Here is a 17,632-nt window from a genome sequence, read left to right on the forward strand (position 1 = left end):
TTCAGGGTGCATAAATCCGTATTTGGAAAAGCTAACTTCAAACGAGCGAGCGACGGCTACAGAAAATTGAATGCTTCACTCTACAAATTAAACGTTTTGAGGGTGCAGTTTGGTTTACGCCGGGATCCGACATCGTTTTGGGGTTTCGTAAACATCAGTTCAGCCTACCCCTTTATTCTGCAAGTCACGTGACTCTCTCTCTCACCGGTGAGGTGACTCTCCATGCAAATCAAATGGAGAGTCACCTCACACGAGGTGACTATTGTCACCTCACCGGTGAGAGAGAGTCACGTGACTCGCAGAATAGGGGGGCTAATGTGATCTATGATGGCAAAGAGTCCAATAAATAAAAATCTCGAAAATAATCGAAAATCTGTAGATGACAAAGATTGATCCAAGATCGCGCAATCCTATAATAAAGACCCACCCAGAAGGAAAAATGTTAGCGTTAGACCAACGTTAGACGTTACCATGATGATCGATCTGCATGACTCGAGTCGATCGGGGTGAATGTGGGGTCGATTTATGCTCGAATACTGTCATTCTAAATAAACATTTCAAAAGATCCTATATGAATTCATCGATTTTCTTTCGTTAATAACTCAGCTGCAAAACCTTTCCCTGTTGTATTTGGCAATCTGGACGCTAGATAAGAATCTCATTTATCAAACTATATGGTAAAAAAAGTGCGGCATCTGTCTGCATAGCATTGGTTATCTAAAGAGAAAGACAATGAAGATAATCGATCAAAGCAGATAGTACTTTTTGAAATGTTCATCGAGCAGGTTTGTGATTGGTTCGCGAATGCCGGGAAATCATTCGAAGTGTTTATTTCGGTATGCCTAAATGTTTTAAATCAAGTGATAAACATTGTTTTCTTTTGTCCGTCGAAACTAGACTACGTCCGGCACAATCCGAGATTCGTCGAAATACGTTCTTATTTTGATGCTGTTCAAAATTTGAATGTTTTTATGGTTTTACCTGGACGTGGTAGAGACAGAAGTGTATCCGCCGGTAGAGTTCCCAGCAAAAAAGGAAATCGGCACACATCTTGAAAACATTGATCTGGTGCTAGACGATACGGTGAAATTTCTGTGGGATCCGGAGAGTAACTTGACGGAGAACTACGTCTGGAAATAGTGACATGCTTGGTTGATTTGCCGCCAGGAGAGTGTGGAGCTAATACAAAATCATTCCGTTGAGGATCGACGTTGTTTCATACGGTAAGTTGACGCTGGTAATGCGACCGAAGAATTCTTCTCCAAAGTGTTCTACCAGAAACCAGATGTGACAGAATAAAAATATTCGCATCGAAAGATTCACTCGGCTGGGCCACATATTGCGTGCGGGGATTGTAATTAATCGTAATTAGAACGTCAATGTCGATGACCACCTGCCTAATGACGAGCGCCAGTTTCCCTACGGGCAGTGTGGGAAGCCTTCGTAATGTTCCATCTGTATTGACTTGAGTTTTCCAATTCGTAGACGGCCGGTCGTGTATGAACAACTGTGTGGAAGGCCACTTGTTGTTTTTAACGCAAATCGTTCCTTGTGTGTTTTCCGACATGCTGAGCAGTTCTTCAAATTCCGCAACTGATTGAAGTATATTCGTCACCGCCACAAAAAGGAAAGTCTAGCAATCTTGTATCATCTAGCTCAGTGCGGATCATGTTCAAAAACTATGAGCTGGATCTTGATTTTCGTGGAAGACTTGACTGTTTTGAGTCCTTCCGGTCCTTTGGACGTGCTGGGTGTTAATCAACAGCAGCCGTCAGTATCAATTGTGCAGGGAAGGGTGGGAATAATTGTTATGGGTGCAAATGGTCTTCTGTTGTGTTGTGTGCTTCTTTGAAAGGTAATTTTGATTTTAGTTCTGAAGATGTTCTATAATAGCCTCTGATTATTTGCAGAATCTAACCTACTCGTCGAGATAATCTCCGATGTTGTCAGTAAACTTCCATTACATGTGTCGCGACGACGTATTTACGCTACTGATCGGCGTCGAAACCGGGATCCGGTCATTAACACGGAGAACAAAATTCTAAACCGTGAAGAGAAATTCACAAGAAGGTTAGTTTTTATTTATTCCAGGATAGTAGATCCTATCCTTAATTTTCCTTTTTTCAGGTGGTATTAAATTCCTTCTAGTTTGTGTACGACATTAAACAGGCGAAATTGTGGAGCAATACCACCGTAGTTTCCCAGTTTTATCAATGGTGGATACACAGGAACCACAACATGAGTCAACTAAACGATAGAATGTTTCGAAAATGCTTCAGCTACAGCGGAGGGACGAGTCGAAGAACCCTCTCGAATAAGATTCCATATGGCGGATAGATTCAGAATGGAGGTGACGCTACTCATGGTAGCAATAAAGTCAGAAACTTGTTAGCACCATGCGCAGTAGTGATAGTTTCTAACAACCTAACCTGAATAACGTACACGACACTTGATCTTCGTTGACGTCGGCGTCAAAACCGGGATCTGGAAAGTGGAATTGAACATAATTGACGGAGGTGAGGCGATCTAGTTGGAACATTTGAATTGCAACTCCTTATTAATGAGCACTATTCTTGTAGGTCAATGATGTGTTTCGTAACAATGTTGCTACGTGGATGAGATCGTTCGTGACACCCCCTCGGAGTTGAGAGGCTCAACTTTACGACCTACAACAAAATACCATACAGCTCTGACGAGTACAACGACTACACCAACATTACGATATTTGATATGCAAGTACTTCTGGTTGCAAGTTATCTTCCGAGAAGTTTCAAAAACTTCCAACCAATTATAAATTAACAAGATTTTCAGAATAGCTTTAAGACATGCCAAAGAGCATAATAAATTTTCAAGAAATACCAAGAACTTTTTGGAAATATCAAGAATTTCAGTGAAGTTCCAAAAACTTTTAACAAAATCTAAGAACCTACGATAAGTTGGAAGAACTTCCGAGAAAATTTTAATAAATGCAAGTTTCAGAAAACTTACAAGAGCTTCCAAGAACCACCGAAAAGTTTCAAACATTGCCTGCTCAAAGACATACATGAACTTCCGGAGAATTTTGTTTTTTTTTTCATGTGAAGTGGATAGAACTTTTGAACACTTCGAGATCTTTCTAGAAGGTAATGACCTTCTCAATGAACAGCTAAATTAGAAAAAAAAAAAATAACTGTTTAATAAACTACCCGTCTTTGCCATTCCTGAATGAAATAGTTTTTTTTTTATCTAGTTCGTTTATTTGTAAGGCTCAATCACGTTAGCTTTAAGGAGCCGGTAATTCATTGTTATTTGTTTGTAACAAAATTCACTTAATTCAATGTCTAGTAGGAGTTGGGCCGAATACTCGCGGCTTTCTCGAGGTTAGAGGGGTACATTATCCAAGGATAGAAAAAGGGGAGGTGCTTGGTGTGGAGTTTCGTTGTATCATCAGAGCGATGTCGCCAGTATGAACGGTAGTGTGGTTCTAGAATGAAATATTGTTTTAAATCAAATTGAACCTAAATAAGTGGTTCCAGGATTGTCAAGTTATTCTTCTGATAACTTCAGGCCATTTGGATGATGCAGTTTTATGAAGTTGGGTAGTTTAAAAAAAATAATTAGATAAATTTATTTTTTACATATAAGATAGATGTCTTTGCCACTCCTAAATGAAGATGTGGTTTTTTTTTTTAAATAAAATTGAACCTAAATTCTCATGAGAAGTTCCAAAGTTGTTTGAAGATATTCTTTTGAGAACTTAAGCAAATTTTGAAGTACTTTTATGAACGTGGGTAGTTTTAAAAATAGTCTGATTAATTTAAGTATTTTAGAAGCTACCTATTCCTGAACGTTAAAAGTATTTTTTAACCTGTCACACTTTATATTTTTGCTTCCATTTTTATTGAAATAGTTAAATATAGTTAGACTTTAATCTTTTTCTAATATGTATGCATACAATCATAGCCAAAAATGTTGAAAGTTTTTGGCAAAGTAAACAGGAATTTTTATTCAAATAATTTTCAGTAACCCTTATTTTAATGTTACTACGCGTTTACATGTCATTTCAGAAATTTTCTTTTTTTTTCATTTTCAACATTTTGAAGTGGATATATGATAATTTGCGGTATGTAACAACTCTGACTAACAACAAGAAAAATGATAATAACCGTAAATGTCAAACTCCACGTTCGAAAGTAATTTATCAATTCCTCGATTCTTGTCGGGTTTTTGTTTTTGTTTTTGTCTTTTTATTGATTTTCGAACTTTCTTGATATTCTGAAAATTTTTCTTAATATTTCTGATTTTTCCCTCTCGCAAAACTTTCCTGAAGTTCTGCAATTTTCCCAGAAGATTAACAGACTTTTTTGAAGTTCTGCAAATATTTCTGAAGATACAGTTGTGTAAATTTCGCTAGGGTTCTTCAAATTTATCTGAAGATCTGTGAACTTCCTTGAAGTTTTGCAAATTTATCTTAAGATCTGACTTACCTGCAGATCTTCAAATTTCTCTGAAGATTCATGGCCTTCCCAAAAGTCTTTAAAATTTCTCTGAAAATCTACGAACTTCTCTGCGAACCCTAATAAAATAGTTATGGTTATTTAGCTTAACGACGTGTTCTGGGTATAATCCAAACCATTTGTGGAATGGTTCAATCATTTGGGTTATCATTCGTTTATGGTACTTTTTTTATTAGGGTTGAAGTTCTGAAAATTTCTCTAAATGGCTTAAGACTTTCCTAAAGTTCTGAAAATTTATTTGAAGATGTCCAGACTGAAGTTCTTCAAAATTATCTGAAGATTCAAGGACTACCCTGATGTTTTTTTTTTTTTATTTGAAGTTCTGCTAATTTCTCTGAAGAATTATGGACGTCCCTGAAGTTCTGCAAGTTTCTAAGAAGATCTACGAGATGCCCTGCTAATTTCTCTAAAGCATTGCAAATTTCCCTGAAGTTGCAAGTTTTATTTTTCCTAAAGTTCTGCAAATTTCTCTGAAGATTTTTGGACTTCCCTGAAGTTCTTCAAAATTCTTTAAAGATTCATAAACTACTTCTGTTTATTTTTTATTTTTTTAAGTTTTACGAAATTCCCTGGAGTTTTCATATATTTCTAAAGATTTACGGACTTCACTGGGGTTCTACAAAATTCTCTGACTTTCCTGAAATTCTTCAAATTTCTCAGAAGATCTACGAACTTACTTGCGAACTTCTCTGAAGCTCTACGAACTTACATATGAACTTTCCAAAAGTTCTTCATACTTTCCTACAAAATTCTCTGACTTTCCTGAAATTCTTCAAATTTCTCAAAAGGTCTACGGACTTCCCTACAGTTCTTTTAATTTTGCTAAAGATTCACGGACTTCCCAAATGTTCATAAAATTTCTCTGAAGATGTACGAACTTCTCTGCAAACTTTTCTAAAGTTCTATGAAATCCCTAATCAAATTTGTATGGTTATTTTCCTTAACAACGTGTTTAGGGTATCATCTCAACCATTTGTGGAATAGTTCAATAATTATGGGTTATGGTTCGGGAATGGTATTTTGCATTAGGGCATCCCTGAAGATCTGTTAGCTTCGCTGAACTGCCCATAAAAGCATAAGAGTCCCATATGGATTTTTTTTTATCAGAAATGAGTTATCTATAAGAATCCATTGTAAACTATCTGTATTTACACTGTGCACTAAAAGTCACATGTTTTGTTAAGAGAATATGGTAAAAAAAATACCAAAACTTGGTTGTCCCATTCACTAGAGTCTAGGGATAGATACATTTTCAACAGCGTTTTTCTCGGCTTGCTGTTTTTCCGGATGGGACTGATATGCTTTTATGGGCAGTTAAGTTCTGCAAATTTCTCTCGAGATACAGACTTCCCTGAAGTTCGTCGAATTTATTTGAAGATCTTCGAGCTTCCCTATGGCCTTCTCTTAAGTTCTGCTAATTTATATGAACTTTCTTGACGTTCAGCAATTTTATCTGAAGATCTGAGAATTTCTTAAAATTTATCTGGATATATATAAATTCCCTGCACATTCATTTTAGATTACCGGAGTCGTTGAAGTTTACTGGGTTTTTGATTTGCGGGACACCCAGTAATCAAATCATCAACAATTTGCATTACCTTCATTCATTACATGGTTCAGTAATTTGATAAACAAATTTTCGGTAAAAGACAACTGACGAAATTAGTAAACCCGACTTTATCATATAATTGACCTTCCGGAACACACGATTTGTACAGTGAAACTGTACATGCAGTTATTTGGTTTGTTTTTATTTCGTTTTAAGTTTGTGATTGTTAAGATGCTCTTCATGTGAGGCGTGCTGTGTTCTACATACATGTTTTCGTCCAACTTGACGCACTATTCAGAGGCAGACCATGACGAACCGGATGCGGCTACTGAAAAAAAAAATCTGAAACACATTCTTCTGAAATTCTGGTCAAATCTAAGTGTAATTTTTCAAATGGAACACAACCTTAGTATTTTTTTTATTTGTTCAATCGGTAGATAAAATATGTACCGGGGACTTATTGGAGGGATTCATGGCTAATTGAGATCATCTCGATCAACTATGAAATGTTGCATAACATTGATGAAAAATTGTGCACTCCGTTTTTGTTTGTGCATTTATCTTTAGCGTTTTGAAGTTGAATTGCTGAGGATCTCATTACCACATAAAAATTTCAAGAGTACAGATATCAGCTCTCACAAAACTTATAACAAAGAAACTGGAACTTCACGTTTTTGTTGCAGTCCAGTACACAAGAAGTTTCAATTTCATGAGTGATGTCACAACAGTCCAAGATTTATGTCCTAGAAATCTTGAAGTGATAGGGAATATCAGCCATCATGACGGTCATTGTTGGACGCTTCAATGAATCACTTGAAGAAAGCCTTACTCATATCTGATAGTAATTTAGGAACCAAAAATATGTACTCGCATTTTTATGAGGTCCTGAATTTAACCAAGTTTTACTAAGTAGAAAATTCAAAATATGTACATAGGACCGAAATCATAGGTTATTTCTACTGTATTTTAAATCAATATCTAGAAAAAATGCACGAGAACTTCACTACACCGCTTAACGTAGTCTGCGTCAACCATGCGGTCGTGTCTTGTACACAACCCCACTTTTTTTTTCTTTTCGAATAAGATATTACAGCTGCAGACTTTACAAAATGCATTCGGTAATTAAGAGTAACAGTTTAATTAAAACACAGTAAAATTTTGAAGAATACCGTTTTTTCAGTAGTATTTTTTACCGAACTTCTCTGAATTATCGAAAGCATCCAATTTAATTACTTATTGGGTAAATTTAATTGTTGTTTTCAATTCTTTTTGCCATTCATTACAGATTTACAGTTTTTAAATACTGTATATCGGTATTTCATAGTTTTTAACAGAAGTTTCAGTTAAATGAACATTTTACTGTACAGCAAGACCAGTAAAAAAAATACTGATCATCAAAATACTGTTTAAGTGTGGACGGACTTCCCTGCAGCTCTGAAAATGTATATGAAGATTCACGAACTTCCCAAAAGTACTTAAAATTCCTTTGAAAATTAACGGACTTCCCTGAAATTATACAAATTTATACACGAAACGAAAATCAATTATTTTTGCCAAAACATCAGCCTTATATATTCCATAAGACAAACCACATAGGTCCTATAAGAATGCATAAAAGGTATGTGTGACCGCTTATATATTTCATTTGACACATGATCTTCATTAACTTTTTGCAAGGCGTCTGCTTATTAGTTGACTTATACATTTTATGAATAATCAGCAATAGATATTTGTTAAAAGGTATAAAGAGATTTCTATCCGTGTATGAAGATCTACGAACTTCTCTGTAACTCTACGAATTTTCATGAAGTTCTGCAAATTTTTATAAAAGTCTACGAAAAAAAAACTTCCTTGCGACCTTCTCTAAAACTCTGCATATTTCTCTGAAGTTTAATGATGTTCTCAGAAGCGCTACGAACTTTCAAGATGTTCCACACTTTTCGCAGCAGTTCTATTCTTTTTCAAAAGTTTTATGAAATTTCCCAACTCTTCAGAATTTCTACTAATCTTTCATAAGTTCTAGGAATTTTTTCGAATTTCCCAGAAGTTAAACGAATTTTTTAATTCTTCGATTTTAATGTATTTTCCAGAAGATCTAAGAATTTCCCAATAACTCGACGGTTTTCCTTATAATATAATATATAACAACATAACATATTATGTGTGACACACATCATAATAAAATAAGTTGTTAAGTTACTCTACGAGCAGGAGCACCTAGGTTAAAGCTTGAATGCATGTCTTGCTAATTGCATCTAAAACTGGACTGCCCGAAAAATGCAAAAAGTGTGATAAAGTGCACGTTTCCGTCAAATCGTTTTGGTGTCTCATGAGCTATTATTGCTTGCATCATTAGAAATAAGTGCACCGAAGACACTAAGACGGTTAGACGAAAAATCTCACTTTTAATGAGTGAAAATGCGCATATTTGTCCAGTTTGATGTGAAATACGCAACAAATTGATTGAAATTTGGAGCAAATAAAGAGTTAAAAAACAGCATCAACAAAATGATACTCAGACGATCTTTGTCTTTTGTTCCCCTAACAAGTGTGGCTTTATAAAAAGATCTGCTGTTTTCCAGGCTGTATTGGTTAAGAAAATAAGTTAAAAGTCGGAATATTTAGTTTATTAATCTCTTTGCTAACATAAGACGTCATCAATGTAGGTAACCAAAAGAAACTTTCTTAATAAAAAATAAAAAAAATTAATTAAACAGCAACTGAAACTGGATTAGGTTTTAAAGCACTTAAAAAGGAAGTTTATAGGGACTTTCCATAGAAAGTACCTGCTACTTTCCGTAGCATGTTCCAAGAGCTCCCCGTAAGATGTTCCTAGAACCTACTCTTGCTAGTTCCTACGGGAAGTTCTTGCAACTTCTTACGGAACATTTTCGCATCTTCCTGCAGCCAAGTTCCAAACCTCGACCGGAATACACTCCGGGTGACTGGGGATTTCCTTCTGTTATTGAAGAACTTTTGTTGGTTCAGCATTTAAATACAGAAGATGCTGCCAATTAAAAATGCCTTGAACTTCCCGTTCGAAAGGGCAACAAATTCCGGCTGGAAATTTCAAGAGCTTCCTGCAGAAAGTTGCAAGAACTTCCCACAGGACGTTGCATAAACTTCTCTCAGGTTCCTGTTTACAATTAAAAAAAAACCTGTTAATATTCAAAAGATTTGAATACAAATTGTTCTTACCAAAATGAATATCGGAATATAATTTTGCTGCTTGATTATTTACACTCTGCTGCTCATCGATGCTATCCGATCATGAAGTTTGACACTTCGCTCGAGAGCGAAGTGTCAAACTTCGTGCTCGGATGGCAGAGTGTAAATAAACGAGCATAAATTCCACCACAGAGGTGGTCTAACGTCGTCTAACCAGCCATACAAAAAAATGTCTAACGTTAGTCTCACGTTAGACTAACATGTTAGATCGAAAAGAGCTGTAACGTCTAACATAATGTGTCATATCAGTCTAATATTAGACGAACATTAGACTAACGTTAGACCAAATGTTAGTCTAATGGTCTAACGTGTTAGACTAACGTTAGACTCATGTTAGACTAACCTTCCGTGCTGGGCACCGAGAAAAAGCGGTGTGTAGAACTCAGTGGGTAACGCATTCTTCGGGAGATAGCTGTCTAATTGTTTGTAAACAAAGTTTTATGAGAACGAATCGCCACAAGTGAAACGCGTATCGCAGCAGCTTCAAGGTAAAATCTGCATCAAAATGTTGCGCAAAAAGTTGAAACTGGCCGATCAACCGGAAGTGAACCCGTGTGCCACCAATCACCCATTAGAATTCTCATTGAGTTCATTCATCAACGAACCGAAACCGAAGCTTTCGTCGATCGCCCCACCACCCGCATCCGCTTTGACCTCATCTCATTTCACCATCGACTCCGCCGAGCATAAACCATCGGAAATTGGAATCCAATTGGAAATCATTCCAATCTGGAAACGCGTGTACCAGCTGGAACTGCAGCTGTGCGAAGCCCTCAAGCAGATAACTCTGCCATCGGAAGTGGCAGCCACGTACAATCCCATCGAATATGCTGCCGGTCTTCATTTGGCTTACATGGAACGCTTCCTGAATGATGGTCACAAACCGGTGCTCTTTCTCGGCATGAACCCCGGCCCGTGGGGAATGTGCCAGACCGGGGTGATATTTGAATTTCCGCGGTGGAGATGTGTTGGAGAAAAATTAATGCTTTTTTTTTTGCTCCGTATGTGCTGTAGGTTCCATTTGGATACGTGCCGGCGGTACGTGATTGGATGCAACTACAGGGACCGGTAGCGAAACCGATAGGGGAGCTAGCCGTGCGACCGGTGGATGGACTGAACTGCACCCGTGGCGAACAGAGCGGACAACGCTGGTGGGGTCTGTATCGGGAGATTTGCGGAGAACCGGAGAACTTCTTTCGGAATTGTTTCGTGTTCAACATTTGCCCGTTGGCGTTCTTCCACTCCAGTGGAAGGAACATCACTCCGGCAGAGCTGAAGGTGAGTTTCACGCGGTAGATTATTTGTGGATGCGGTTTGTAACGATGGTTGCCTATACTGAAGGGGGGAACAACACGCGTTGCAAGTTTTCTTGTCATCTTAGCTTTTTTTTTTGCTGTTATTTGGTGCGTTTGTTTTTGTTTATCGCTAGTGTGGCATGGCATCGAGTGATGTGGACCTTTCGATGTTGTTGGGGAAGGCATACTTACCTGGTATAGGGGTTACCGTGATCATGAAGGCGGTTCCCCCAGGGTGAGACTTGTCCATTGCACTTCGGCCGAGTTGACCCCTGCGATTATCCCTCATGTGGATACTCGTGTACGAAATTTTTGATAGCCGGGACTTGCGTACGCGCACGTCCCGATCCTTAACCCAAAAATTCAGTGGGAACTGTACTGAAACCTTAAATAATCTTTTCAGGGAGCAGCCAAGTCTCGCATGCAGGAAATCTGTTCCGAGTACCTGAAGAAAGCGCTGGACTTGTTCGCTCCGACCGTCATCGTGTCCATCGGCCGGTACTGTGAGGACCGCGTCAAGCTACTGGTTAGGCAAAACCTGCTCGATCCGAATCGCGTCAGGTTGCTCTGCATGCCCCATCCGAGCCCCCGCAGTCTGAACAATACTAACTGGCCCGAGAAGGCCCAACAGTGGCTCGTGGATAACGGTGTTATGCCGTACCTGAAGGCGTAGGAATTGCATTCAGCATTTTCCAAGATAAATCGATCTCCTAATTGGCAATAGCAGAGAGTACAAATAATTTGTGTTGTGTGTGTGCAAGAGAGAGAGAGAATGGATCACTTTATGGAGCAAGCTCTGGAGCAGGCACGCAAAGCGGAACAACTGAAGGAAGTCCCGGTGGGATGTGTGTTCGTCTATCGGCATCAAGTAATCGCCAACGGGTGTAATCTGGTGAATGAAACGAAGAATGCCACCCGCCATGTTGAGTTCATCTGCATCGATCAGGTTTTGGACTATTGCAAAACCCAGGACCTGAAGTATGAGGACGTATTCCGGGAGGTGACAGTGGTGGTAACGGTTGAACCATGTATAATGTGTGCGGCCGCTTTGATCCAGTTGAATGTGAAAGAGATTATCTACGGATGCAAGAATGACCGGTTCGGTGGCTGCACCGTGCTAGATGTTCCGGGGCTGCTCAAAACTAACATTCCCATTCGCGGTGGAGTACGGGCGGAAGAAGCGATGGACTTGCTGAAAGAATTCTACAAAGGGGAAAATCCCTCTGCTCCCGTTCCTAAGGTAAAATCTCAGAAATAAGTTTCATTGATCGGTATTTTGTTTACATGTTTCCTTTTATTTCTTAAAAAACCCGGTGCAATTTTACTTTATCCGAATTCAACAAACGATTAAAAAACACTAAAAAAAAAAAAATACTTCTGCTAATTGAACGCAAAGCACTTACTTCTTGTCGTGCTTATCGAAGGTCAATTTCAGTGCCTCGCCCTTTTCCTGCAGCCACGGTCGGCTCCAGGCCGTGATCTTGTACTCCTGCTGCGCTTCGTCATCCTCGAAGATGATGTAGAACGTGTGCAGCGTTCCGGCCACCACCTGCTGGGTGGCGCGGATCAACTTGTACTTCCGCCCGGCGTGCGTTCCCGTCTGACCCAGGGCAGCCTTGATGAACTCGTGATGTTCCGGGTGGTTCAGATTTTCGGTATGGCTGACTCCACCGCACTTTCCTTCATCGGATGCCATTCTGGGTACGAGAGAAGTTCAATCAGTTAGTTAGTTATCAGGACGAGAACTGGATGACTCAAACTTACGTTCTTTTGTAACGAGAAACTTAAACCGAATCAAATGCGTCGTCAACTGTTGAGCGATCAATGGTGCGATTTATGCGTACTGCAAGCTGGTTTTATACCTCTTATGTGCACAAAACCCGATGATCAGAAGCTGTTATCGCTGCGTGTCTCTGGATAGACAAAAGAAAGAATAAGTTTGTTGCATTATCATTTACTGTTGTCAATCTCTATCTCTGCATTATGTGCGTTATACACTGATGCTTTGTTTGATCGCAAAGGGACACTGCTATTCTTGTTGTTTGCCCTGTTGCTTCAAGTTCGAGTGATAGACGATAGTGAATGTGCAGTAGCAATCGACCTTGTCCCAGTCCCTTATATTTGATGGGAATGGTTACAGTGGGATGACTTATTATTGAAGTTGGAACATAGCAACATCTACCTATTTCTTGAACAGACCGACTATATTTTAGTTTTAGCTAAAGCTCAGCTACTTACACAACACCCTGATTAACTTCAACGACAAAGTGTGACTATTCAGTGGAATATTTTTCTTTGTGCTATCCAACACAGGCAGATTCACTCATACCTATCTACTTAATAATAATTGCCTACTGAAGATTACCATCCCTATTCTCTATTCCGGATTTCCCATACTATTTTAACCAGATAGAAATGCAAAATACAATGTCGAGCCGAAACTAATGGCACCAAAACTGGTTTTTCGATGGCATCCGACCATGCTACGGATCAGTTGAGGGAGTTCCCCAGAAGCAATCTTTTTACGAATTTAAGCTGTTTGATAAAATATATTCATGGCGAGCTGGGCCAAACTGGTCTTAGTCGCCTGTAGACAGTCGCAAAGAAAAAAAAAAATATACATTCACTCACCTCGTCCAGCAGGGAATATTAAATTCTTATGAGATCACCTACTCTCCACTAGAACTACGACTAAAAATCTAGAGTGATTGGGATGATTCACGGCTTGCGCTTGTTTTGTGTTTATATTTCGTATTTTTTACACACACTCGTAAAAAATGTATACCATCAGGTAGCTCACGATTCAATCATAACAAAACGGGACACGTTCACATATTCTCCAGATTCAAATCTTGTTTCGATATCTTCCACAATTTGCAAGCAAGATTAATCGGTGAGAGCCAGATGGGTGACTCGCATTTATATACACTGAACCAAATTGCCCACACATGAATGTATGATTATTGCTTCACTTCACGGAAACCGGCAAGTTTTTCACTGGAGATCCAGTAAAATAAAATGCCGAGCTGCTCGGTGGTGCCTATCTAGGCAAAACAAATCTAAGTGTGTATGATTAACATTGAAAAGGATACGGACTCGTCATACAGTTTCAAAATAAATTGTCATGCAATGTTAAAATGAAATATAAGCGCATCTGAATGAAAAATATATAAAAGAAGAAAGCTTATTTTACAATCCTGATGAATGTAGGCGTCTTAGTGGAATACCTGTATAATGAGAGAGAGAGAAGGATTAGTATTTTCCATTTAATTCCACTACTTTATTTGCTTATCCTTGACAGATACGCGTATTTCGTCTACAATGTGCAAACTTCTTCAGTGTCTTGTACTAATACTCGACTTAAAAATTGTGATCATAACGAAATATATCTAAATCTTTGGAACTGTAAATTCCCTCCCCTTGGCTAGTTTTTTAACCTGGACGTTGGTGGGCGGGCCTAATCTTATGCTTCATAGTGGAGCGTTGGAGACGGTTGGTTTAGGTCCGGCATCGTTGGCTTATGCCGTGACAGAATAGCGTCATGAGCATGCGATGAGGATTACTGAGCTTCATGCTTGGCATGCACAGTTTTGGACACAAACTGCTCATTTGCTAGTGACTTTGCACACAGTTGACAAAACTTAGTTCTGTTTGAAGCAGTAGATAGAGTAAAGTTCAAGCTTGTAATAGGTACGTAAGAGAAGGTAGATTTTATTTCTAGTAATAAACTGCATTTGTTTTTGCGTTGTAAAAATGAAGTGAGAAATGCTCGCTGCACATCTCGGACTTTAAGTGTAAAAATTCATTGGTGTTGATTCAAATGTTAAGATTTACCTACTCTTTGTATATCTATAGTAGGCTATGATTCTGGTCTATCAATTACTTTAAGGAAAATCAATTTTCAACAACTGAGTGAGGGGTTGTTGGCAAATGAGCGGTTGGTGTGTACGACTGTGCATGCCAAGCATGCTGAGCTTCCCCTCTCTGATGAACCATTGCATAAGAGAACCAAAGTTCTAGCCTGAAGTGATAGTATCACACTTGTTACTCCTTTAGTTGAAAGCCGCGTCGTACGCTTACGTATAGGCACTGACGTTGGGTGTGATACTGGCGGGTTTAGCCGCAAATCACTCTTATTTTATTTATTTTTACGCAGATAGATTTATTTGGGTTTGCAAGGGAATTATACTATTGAAATATTTCAGAAAGTGCCCAACAGTGCTCCTTCTACTTGCGTGACAAGCTTTCGTTGTTGTTTTCGTTGAGGTATTACTCAGGGAACAATGTTAAACACCATTTTTGTACATGGTATTGCAACTAATCTTATATGTGCTTCATTTTGATTTGGGATAAGTGTTTGAACTATGGTTCGGGATTTCCACTGTGGCGTGCTTCTATTGTGACATAACCATACGTATTTTTTAGGTGCGACATAGTGGAAACGTGTGAGCGTAGTTGAAGCATATACCCTATGTAATTAAAAAATCAGCTAGGAAACTAACTTCAAAGTGAAGCATTTTAGTCACTTGAAGGTGTCACCTGGGACGAACTAATATATATTAAATATAGGTCAAAGTCAAAAACAACTTGAAACACGTTAAATTTTAGATTACATTCACAAGTGCAGGTACTTAATAAAGCATGGTAGGTAGATTAGAGATTTCAATTATTTATTAAATTAGACTAGAGATATCATAATCATCAAACGAACTTAAATAAGAAAATTTAGACAGCCTAGTAGCATTAAGTGGATTAACAGAAGAGTTAGGATGCGGAGGGTCCGCTTAGGGAGGCAACTAGCCTTTAAAGCAACTGGCAATTAGCCTTTTCATGTATTGTCTGTTTATTTTGATTATTGCTTTAAAATATCGATTTGGTATATATGTGAAAGGATGAATCAGTGGGAGATGGATTTTCGGTTTCTTTACATTTAGCATCACTATGTGTCATTTCCTCAAAACCCTTCAATAACCGGCCTCTTCAATCCCTTCCTTTTCCCATGGCGTTCAAGTGGTCCGCATAGACTATTCAGCCATTACCCGTCCTTTATCCTCGGCTTTGGATTGACTTGCGCTCCCATTGCCCCACCAAATGCTGCAAAATGAAAATGAAAATGAAATCTTTGGAACTGTAAATTAATGTTGTAAATGAAACGCTTCTGTTTTACAAGTTGAACAATATTGTTTTATTCATTTATTGAAACATTTTTCAAGTTCAACTGATCGGTCAAGGATACATTGTAATTAAAATTCTGATCCTGTATTATGTATTCCATTGCATTTGTCTGTGAATAAAAGGGACCCAAGTAATCAAAAGTTCTGATAAAAGGCTATTTGTGGCTTAAGCAGCTTGGTTGGTGTTGGTGTATAGAATTCTAAGCAGCCTCATTTTTTAGTTGAGTTTTGCAATTCCTCCTACTTCGGTTAGCGCGAAAAAGGCGATACAAGTTTTTTTTACATAAGATGATAGACCCTTCAAATGTTACGTTAGGTAGTGATTAATAAATTAATTGAGAATATGTCCCTCGAATTCATGGAGCATTGAAAAAAAAAAAAAACTAATATGTGGTGGTAAACTATAACAAACAAAGTTTGGTGCACAGGTAAACAAATGACGCACGTGACGCCTCTGGGCAAACTATAAGACCCGTAGTTTTTATGTTGTCATAAGGGTGACCATTTCCATGTTAGGGTGGTCCAAAATATCAATTTGTTTTCAAAAATGACTTTCTTCAAAAATTCATAACTTTTGAACCACTGGCCCGATTTCAAAGATCAAAATATCAAATAAAAGATAATTAAAAATACTTTTTGGGAAAAAATATATTTACAGTGAAGAAAATACTGGAATTTTGTGTTGAAACACATTGATTGTATTGTTTATTTTTTTATGGGTTTTCGCTCAATACTCCTATGCGACTAGACTACCATGCGTCGTGACCATGTTACAGTCGCTATAAATCAATACCGTCACCGTACCGCACTCGTATATATCGGAAAAATCTCGAGAATAAAAAAAAGGCTAACGGGTGGCCATTCTGCAATCAGTTTTAAGTGAACTATCAAAACCATTAAAAGTTCATATTTAACATTTACTTAAGTTTCCCAAGTCTAAGATCTCATCAAAAATAAAAGCCTCGAAGTTTCGAACTCCAAGATCAAGATCTTGAACATTTCCAGAACCGTATAATTAAAAGAATCAAGTTTCAGACACTTGATTGATTTCTAGTTCTCAATCTTAAATACATTTAAAATATTTTTGCTAGTGTTGGAGCTTGAAGACTTCTCATTTTCCCCAATTTTGTAAATTTCTCCATGTCTGGAATATTTGATTTTAAATAAAATTTCCTGAATGTTGAAGATTTTTCTAAATCCCACATCATTGAAAAACAAATCGAGAACACAAAATTTACATTTTTTTGATCTGGAAAATTTGAATTCCATTATAATTTGTACTCTTGAAAATTTCGCTGCAGAACACTCTCTGAATTCATTTTGCAATGCTCTTCTTATTATTAATAATTATTGCAGTGTATTCAGGATACAATCTTTACTTTTCTCAAATTCTGGATTTTTTCCCTGGAAAAACCTGGGAAAAAAATGAGGCAAATTTACTCATCGCTGAGTTCCTGCACTTTATTTCTTATTTCTGAGATAACTAAACTCAAATTTGGGTCGTTCTCATTCGCCGTGATATCACCTTGAAATATATCGGCGCTGGTGGTTAGCGTGATTATTTTTCAGGAACACCTTCAGCACACCTCGTAAATCAGACTGGAGATACGTCAGACACCGCCACGGCGAGCCAGACGACGGATGGTGGTTATCTTGAAGAATTTGCGTTTGGTTCTGAATATGGCGATGAGTGTGCAAAATATTACGCAATTCCATCCTCCCTACTCGCACGCCTCCGAGGATCGGAGGCAAATGCCACTTCAACTTGTTTCCTCTACTTACTACTCTCTGACGACTGTGCTGGGGAAGCAGCATATGCATGTAGGTAATTGGTGGATTTGTTAGTTAGTTCTACGCTTTTGGACAATGCTGGACATTCACCAGTTTTTC

The 17,632-nt window shown here is 38.2% G+C and overlaps 3 protein-coding genes and 1 non-coding gene across 4 annotated transcripts in view; 3 read left to right on the forward strand and 1 right to left on the reverse strand.

Annotated features, from left to right (window-relative positions):
- Positions 1–11,847, forward strand: part of LOC135698325 (tRNA-specific adenosine deaminase 2) — a 151,409-nt gene extending 139,562 nt beyond the window's left edge. The window contains exon 2 of the mRNA XM_065218246.1: positions 11,330–11,847. Within this exon, the coding sequence (XP_065074318.1) occupies positions 11,341–11,826 (486 nt within the window). The 5' untranslated portion in view covers positions 11,330–11,340 and the 3' untranslated portion in view covers positions 11,827–11,847. The remainder of the gene's footprint in view (positions 1–11,329) is intronic.
- On the forward strand, positions 9,742–11,343 carry Smug (Single-strand-selective monofunctional uracil-DNA glycosylase). Its single transcript, XM_065218237.1, has 3 exons — positions 9,742–10,210; positions 10,288–10,551; positions 10,972–11,343. The coding sequence occupies exons 1-3, from the start codon at positions 9,779–9,781 to the stop codon at positions 11,239–11,241; spliced, it is 966 nt and encodes a 321-aa protein (XP_065074309.1). The 5' UTR covers positions 9,742–9,778; the 3' UTR covers positions 11,242–11,343.
- Positions 10,753–10,915, forward strand: LOC135698332 (U1 spliceosomal RNA). The gene has a single exon (XR_010517476.1). It is a non-coding gene; the product is annotated as a U1 spliceosomal RNA (small nuclear RNA).
- Positions 11,848–11,904: 57 nt separating the features above from the next.
- On the reverse strand, positions 11,905–12,481 carry LOC135698326 (cystatin-like protein). The gene is made up of 2 exons (XM_065218248.1): positions 12,333–12,481; positions 11,905–12,265 (listed from the first exon to the last, which is right to left on the reverse strand). Exon 2 carries the CDS (start codon positions 12,262–12,264, stop codon positions 11,968–11,970), a length of 297 nt encoding a protein of 98 aa, XP_065074320.1. The 5' UTR covers position 12,265; positions 12,333–12,481; the 3' UTR covers positions 11,905–11,967.
- Between the last annotated feature and the right edge of the window lie 5,151 nt (positions 12,482–17,632).

This window comes from Ochlerotatus camptorhynchus, unplaced genomic scaffold, assembly GCF_037179485.1.
Source record: "Ochlerotatus camptorhynchus isolate MF236.1 unplaced genomic scaffold, CSIRO-AGI_Acam_v1.1 ptg000084l, whole genome shotgun sequence".
Lineage (NCBI taxonomy): Eukaryota > Metazoa > Arthropoda > Insecta > Diptera > Culicidae > Ochlerotatus > Ochlerotatus camptorhynchus.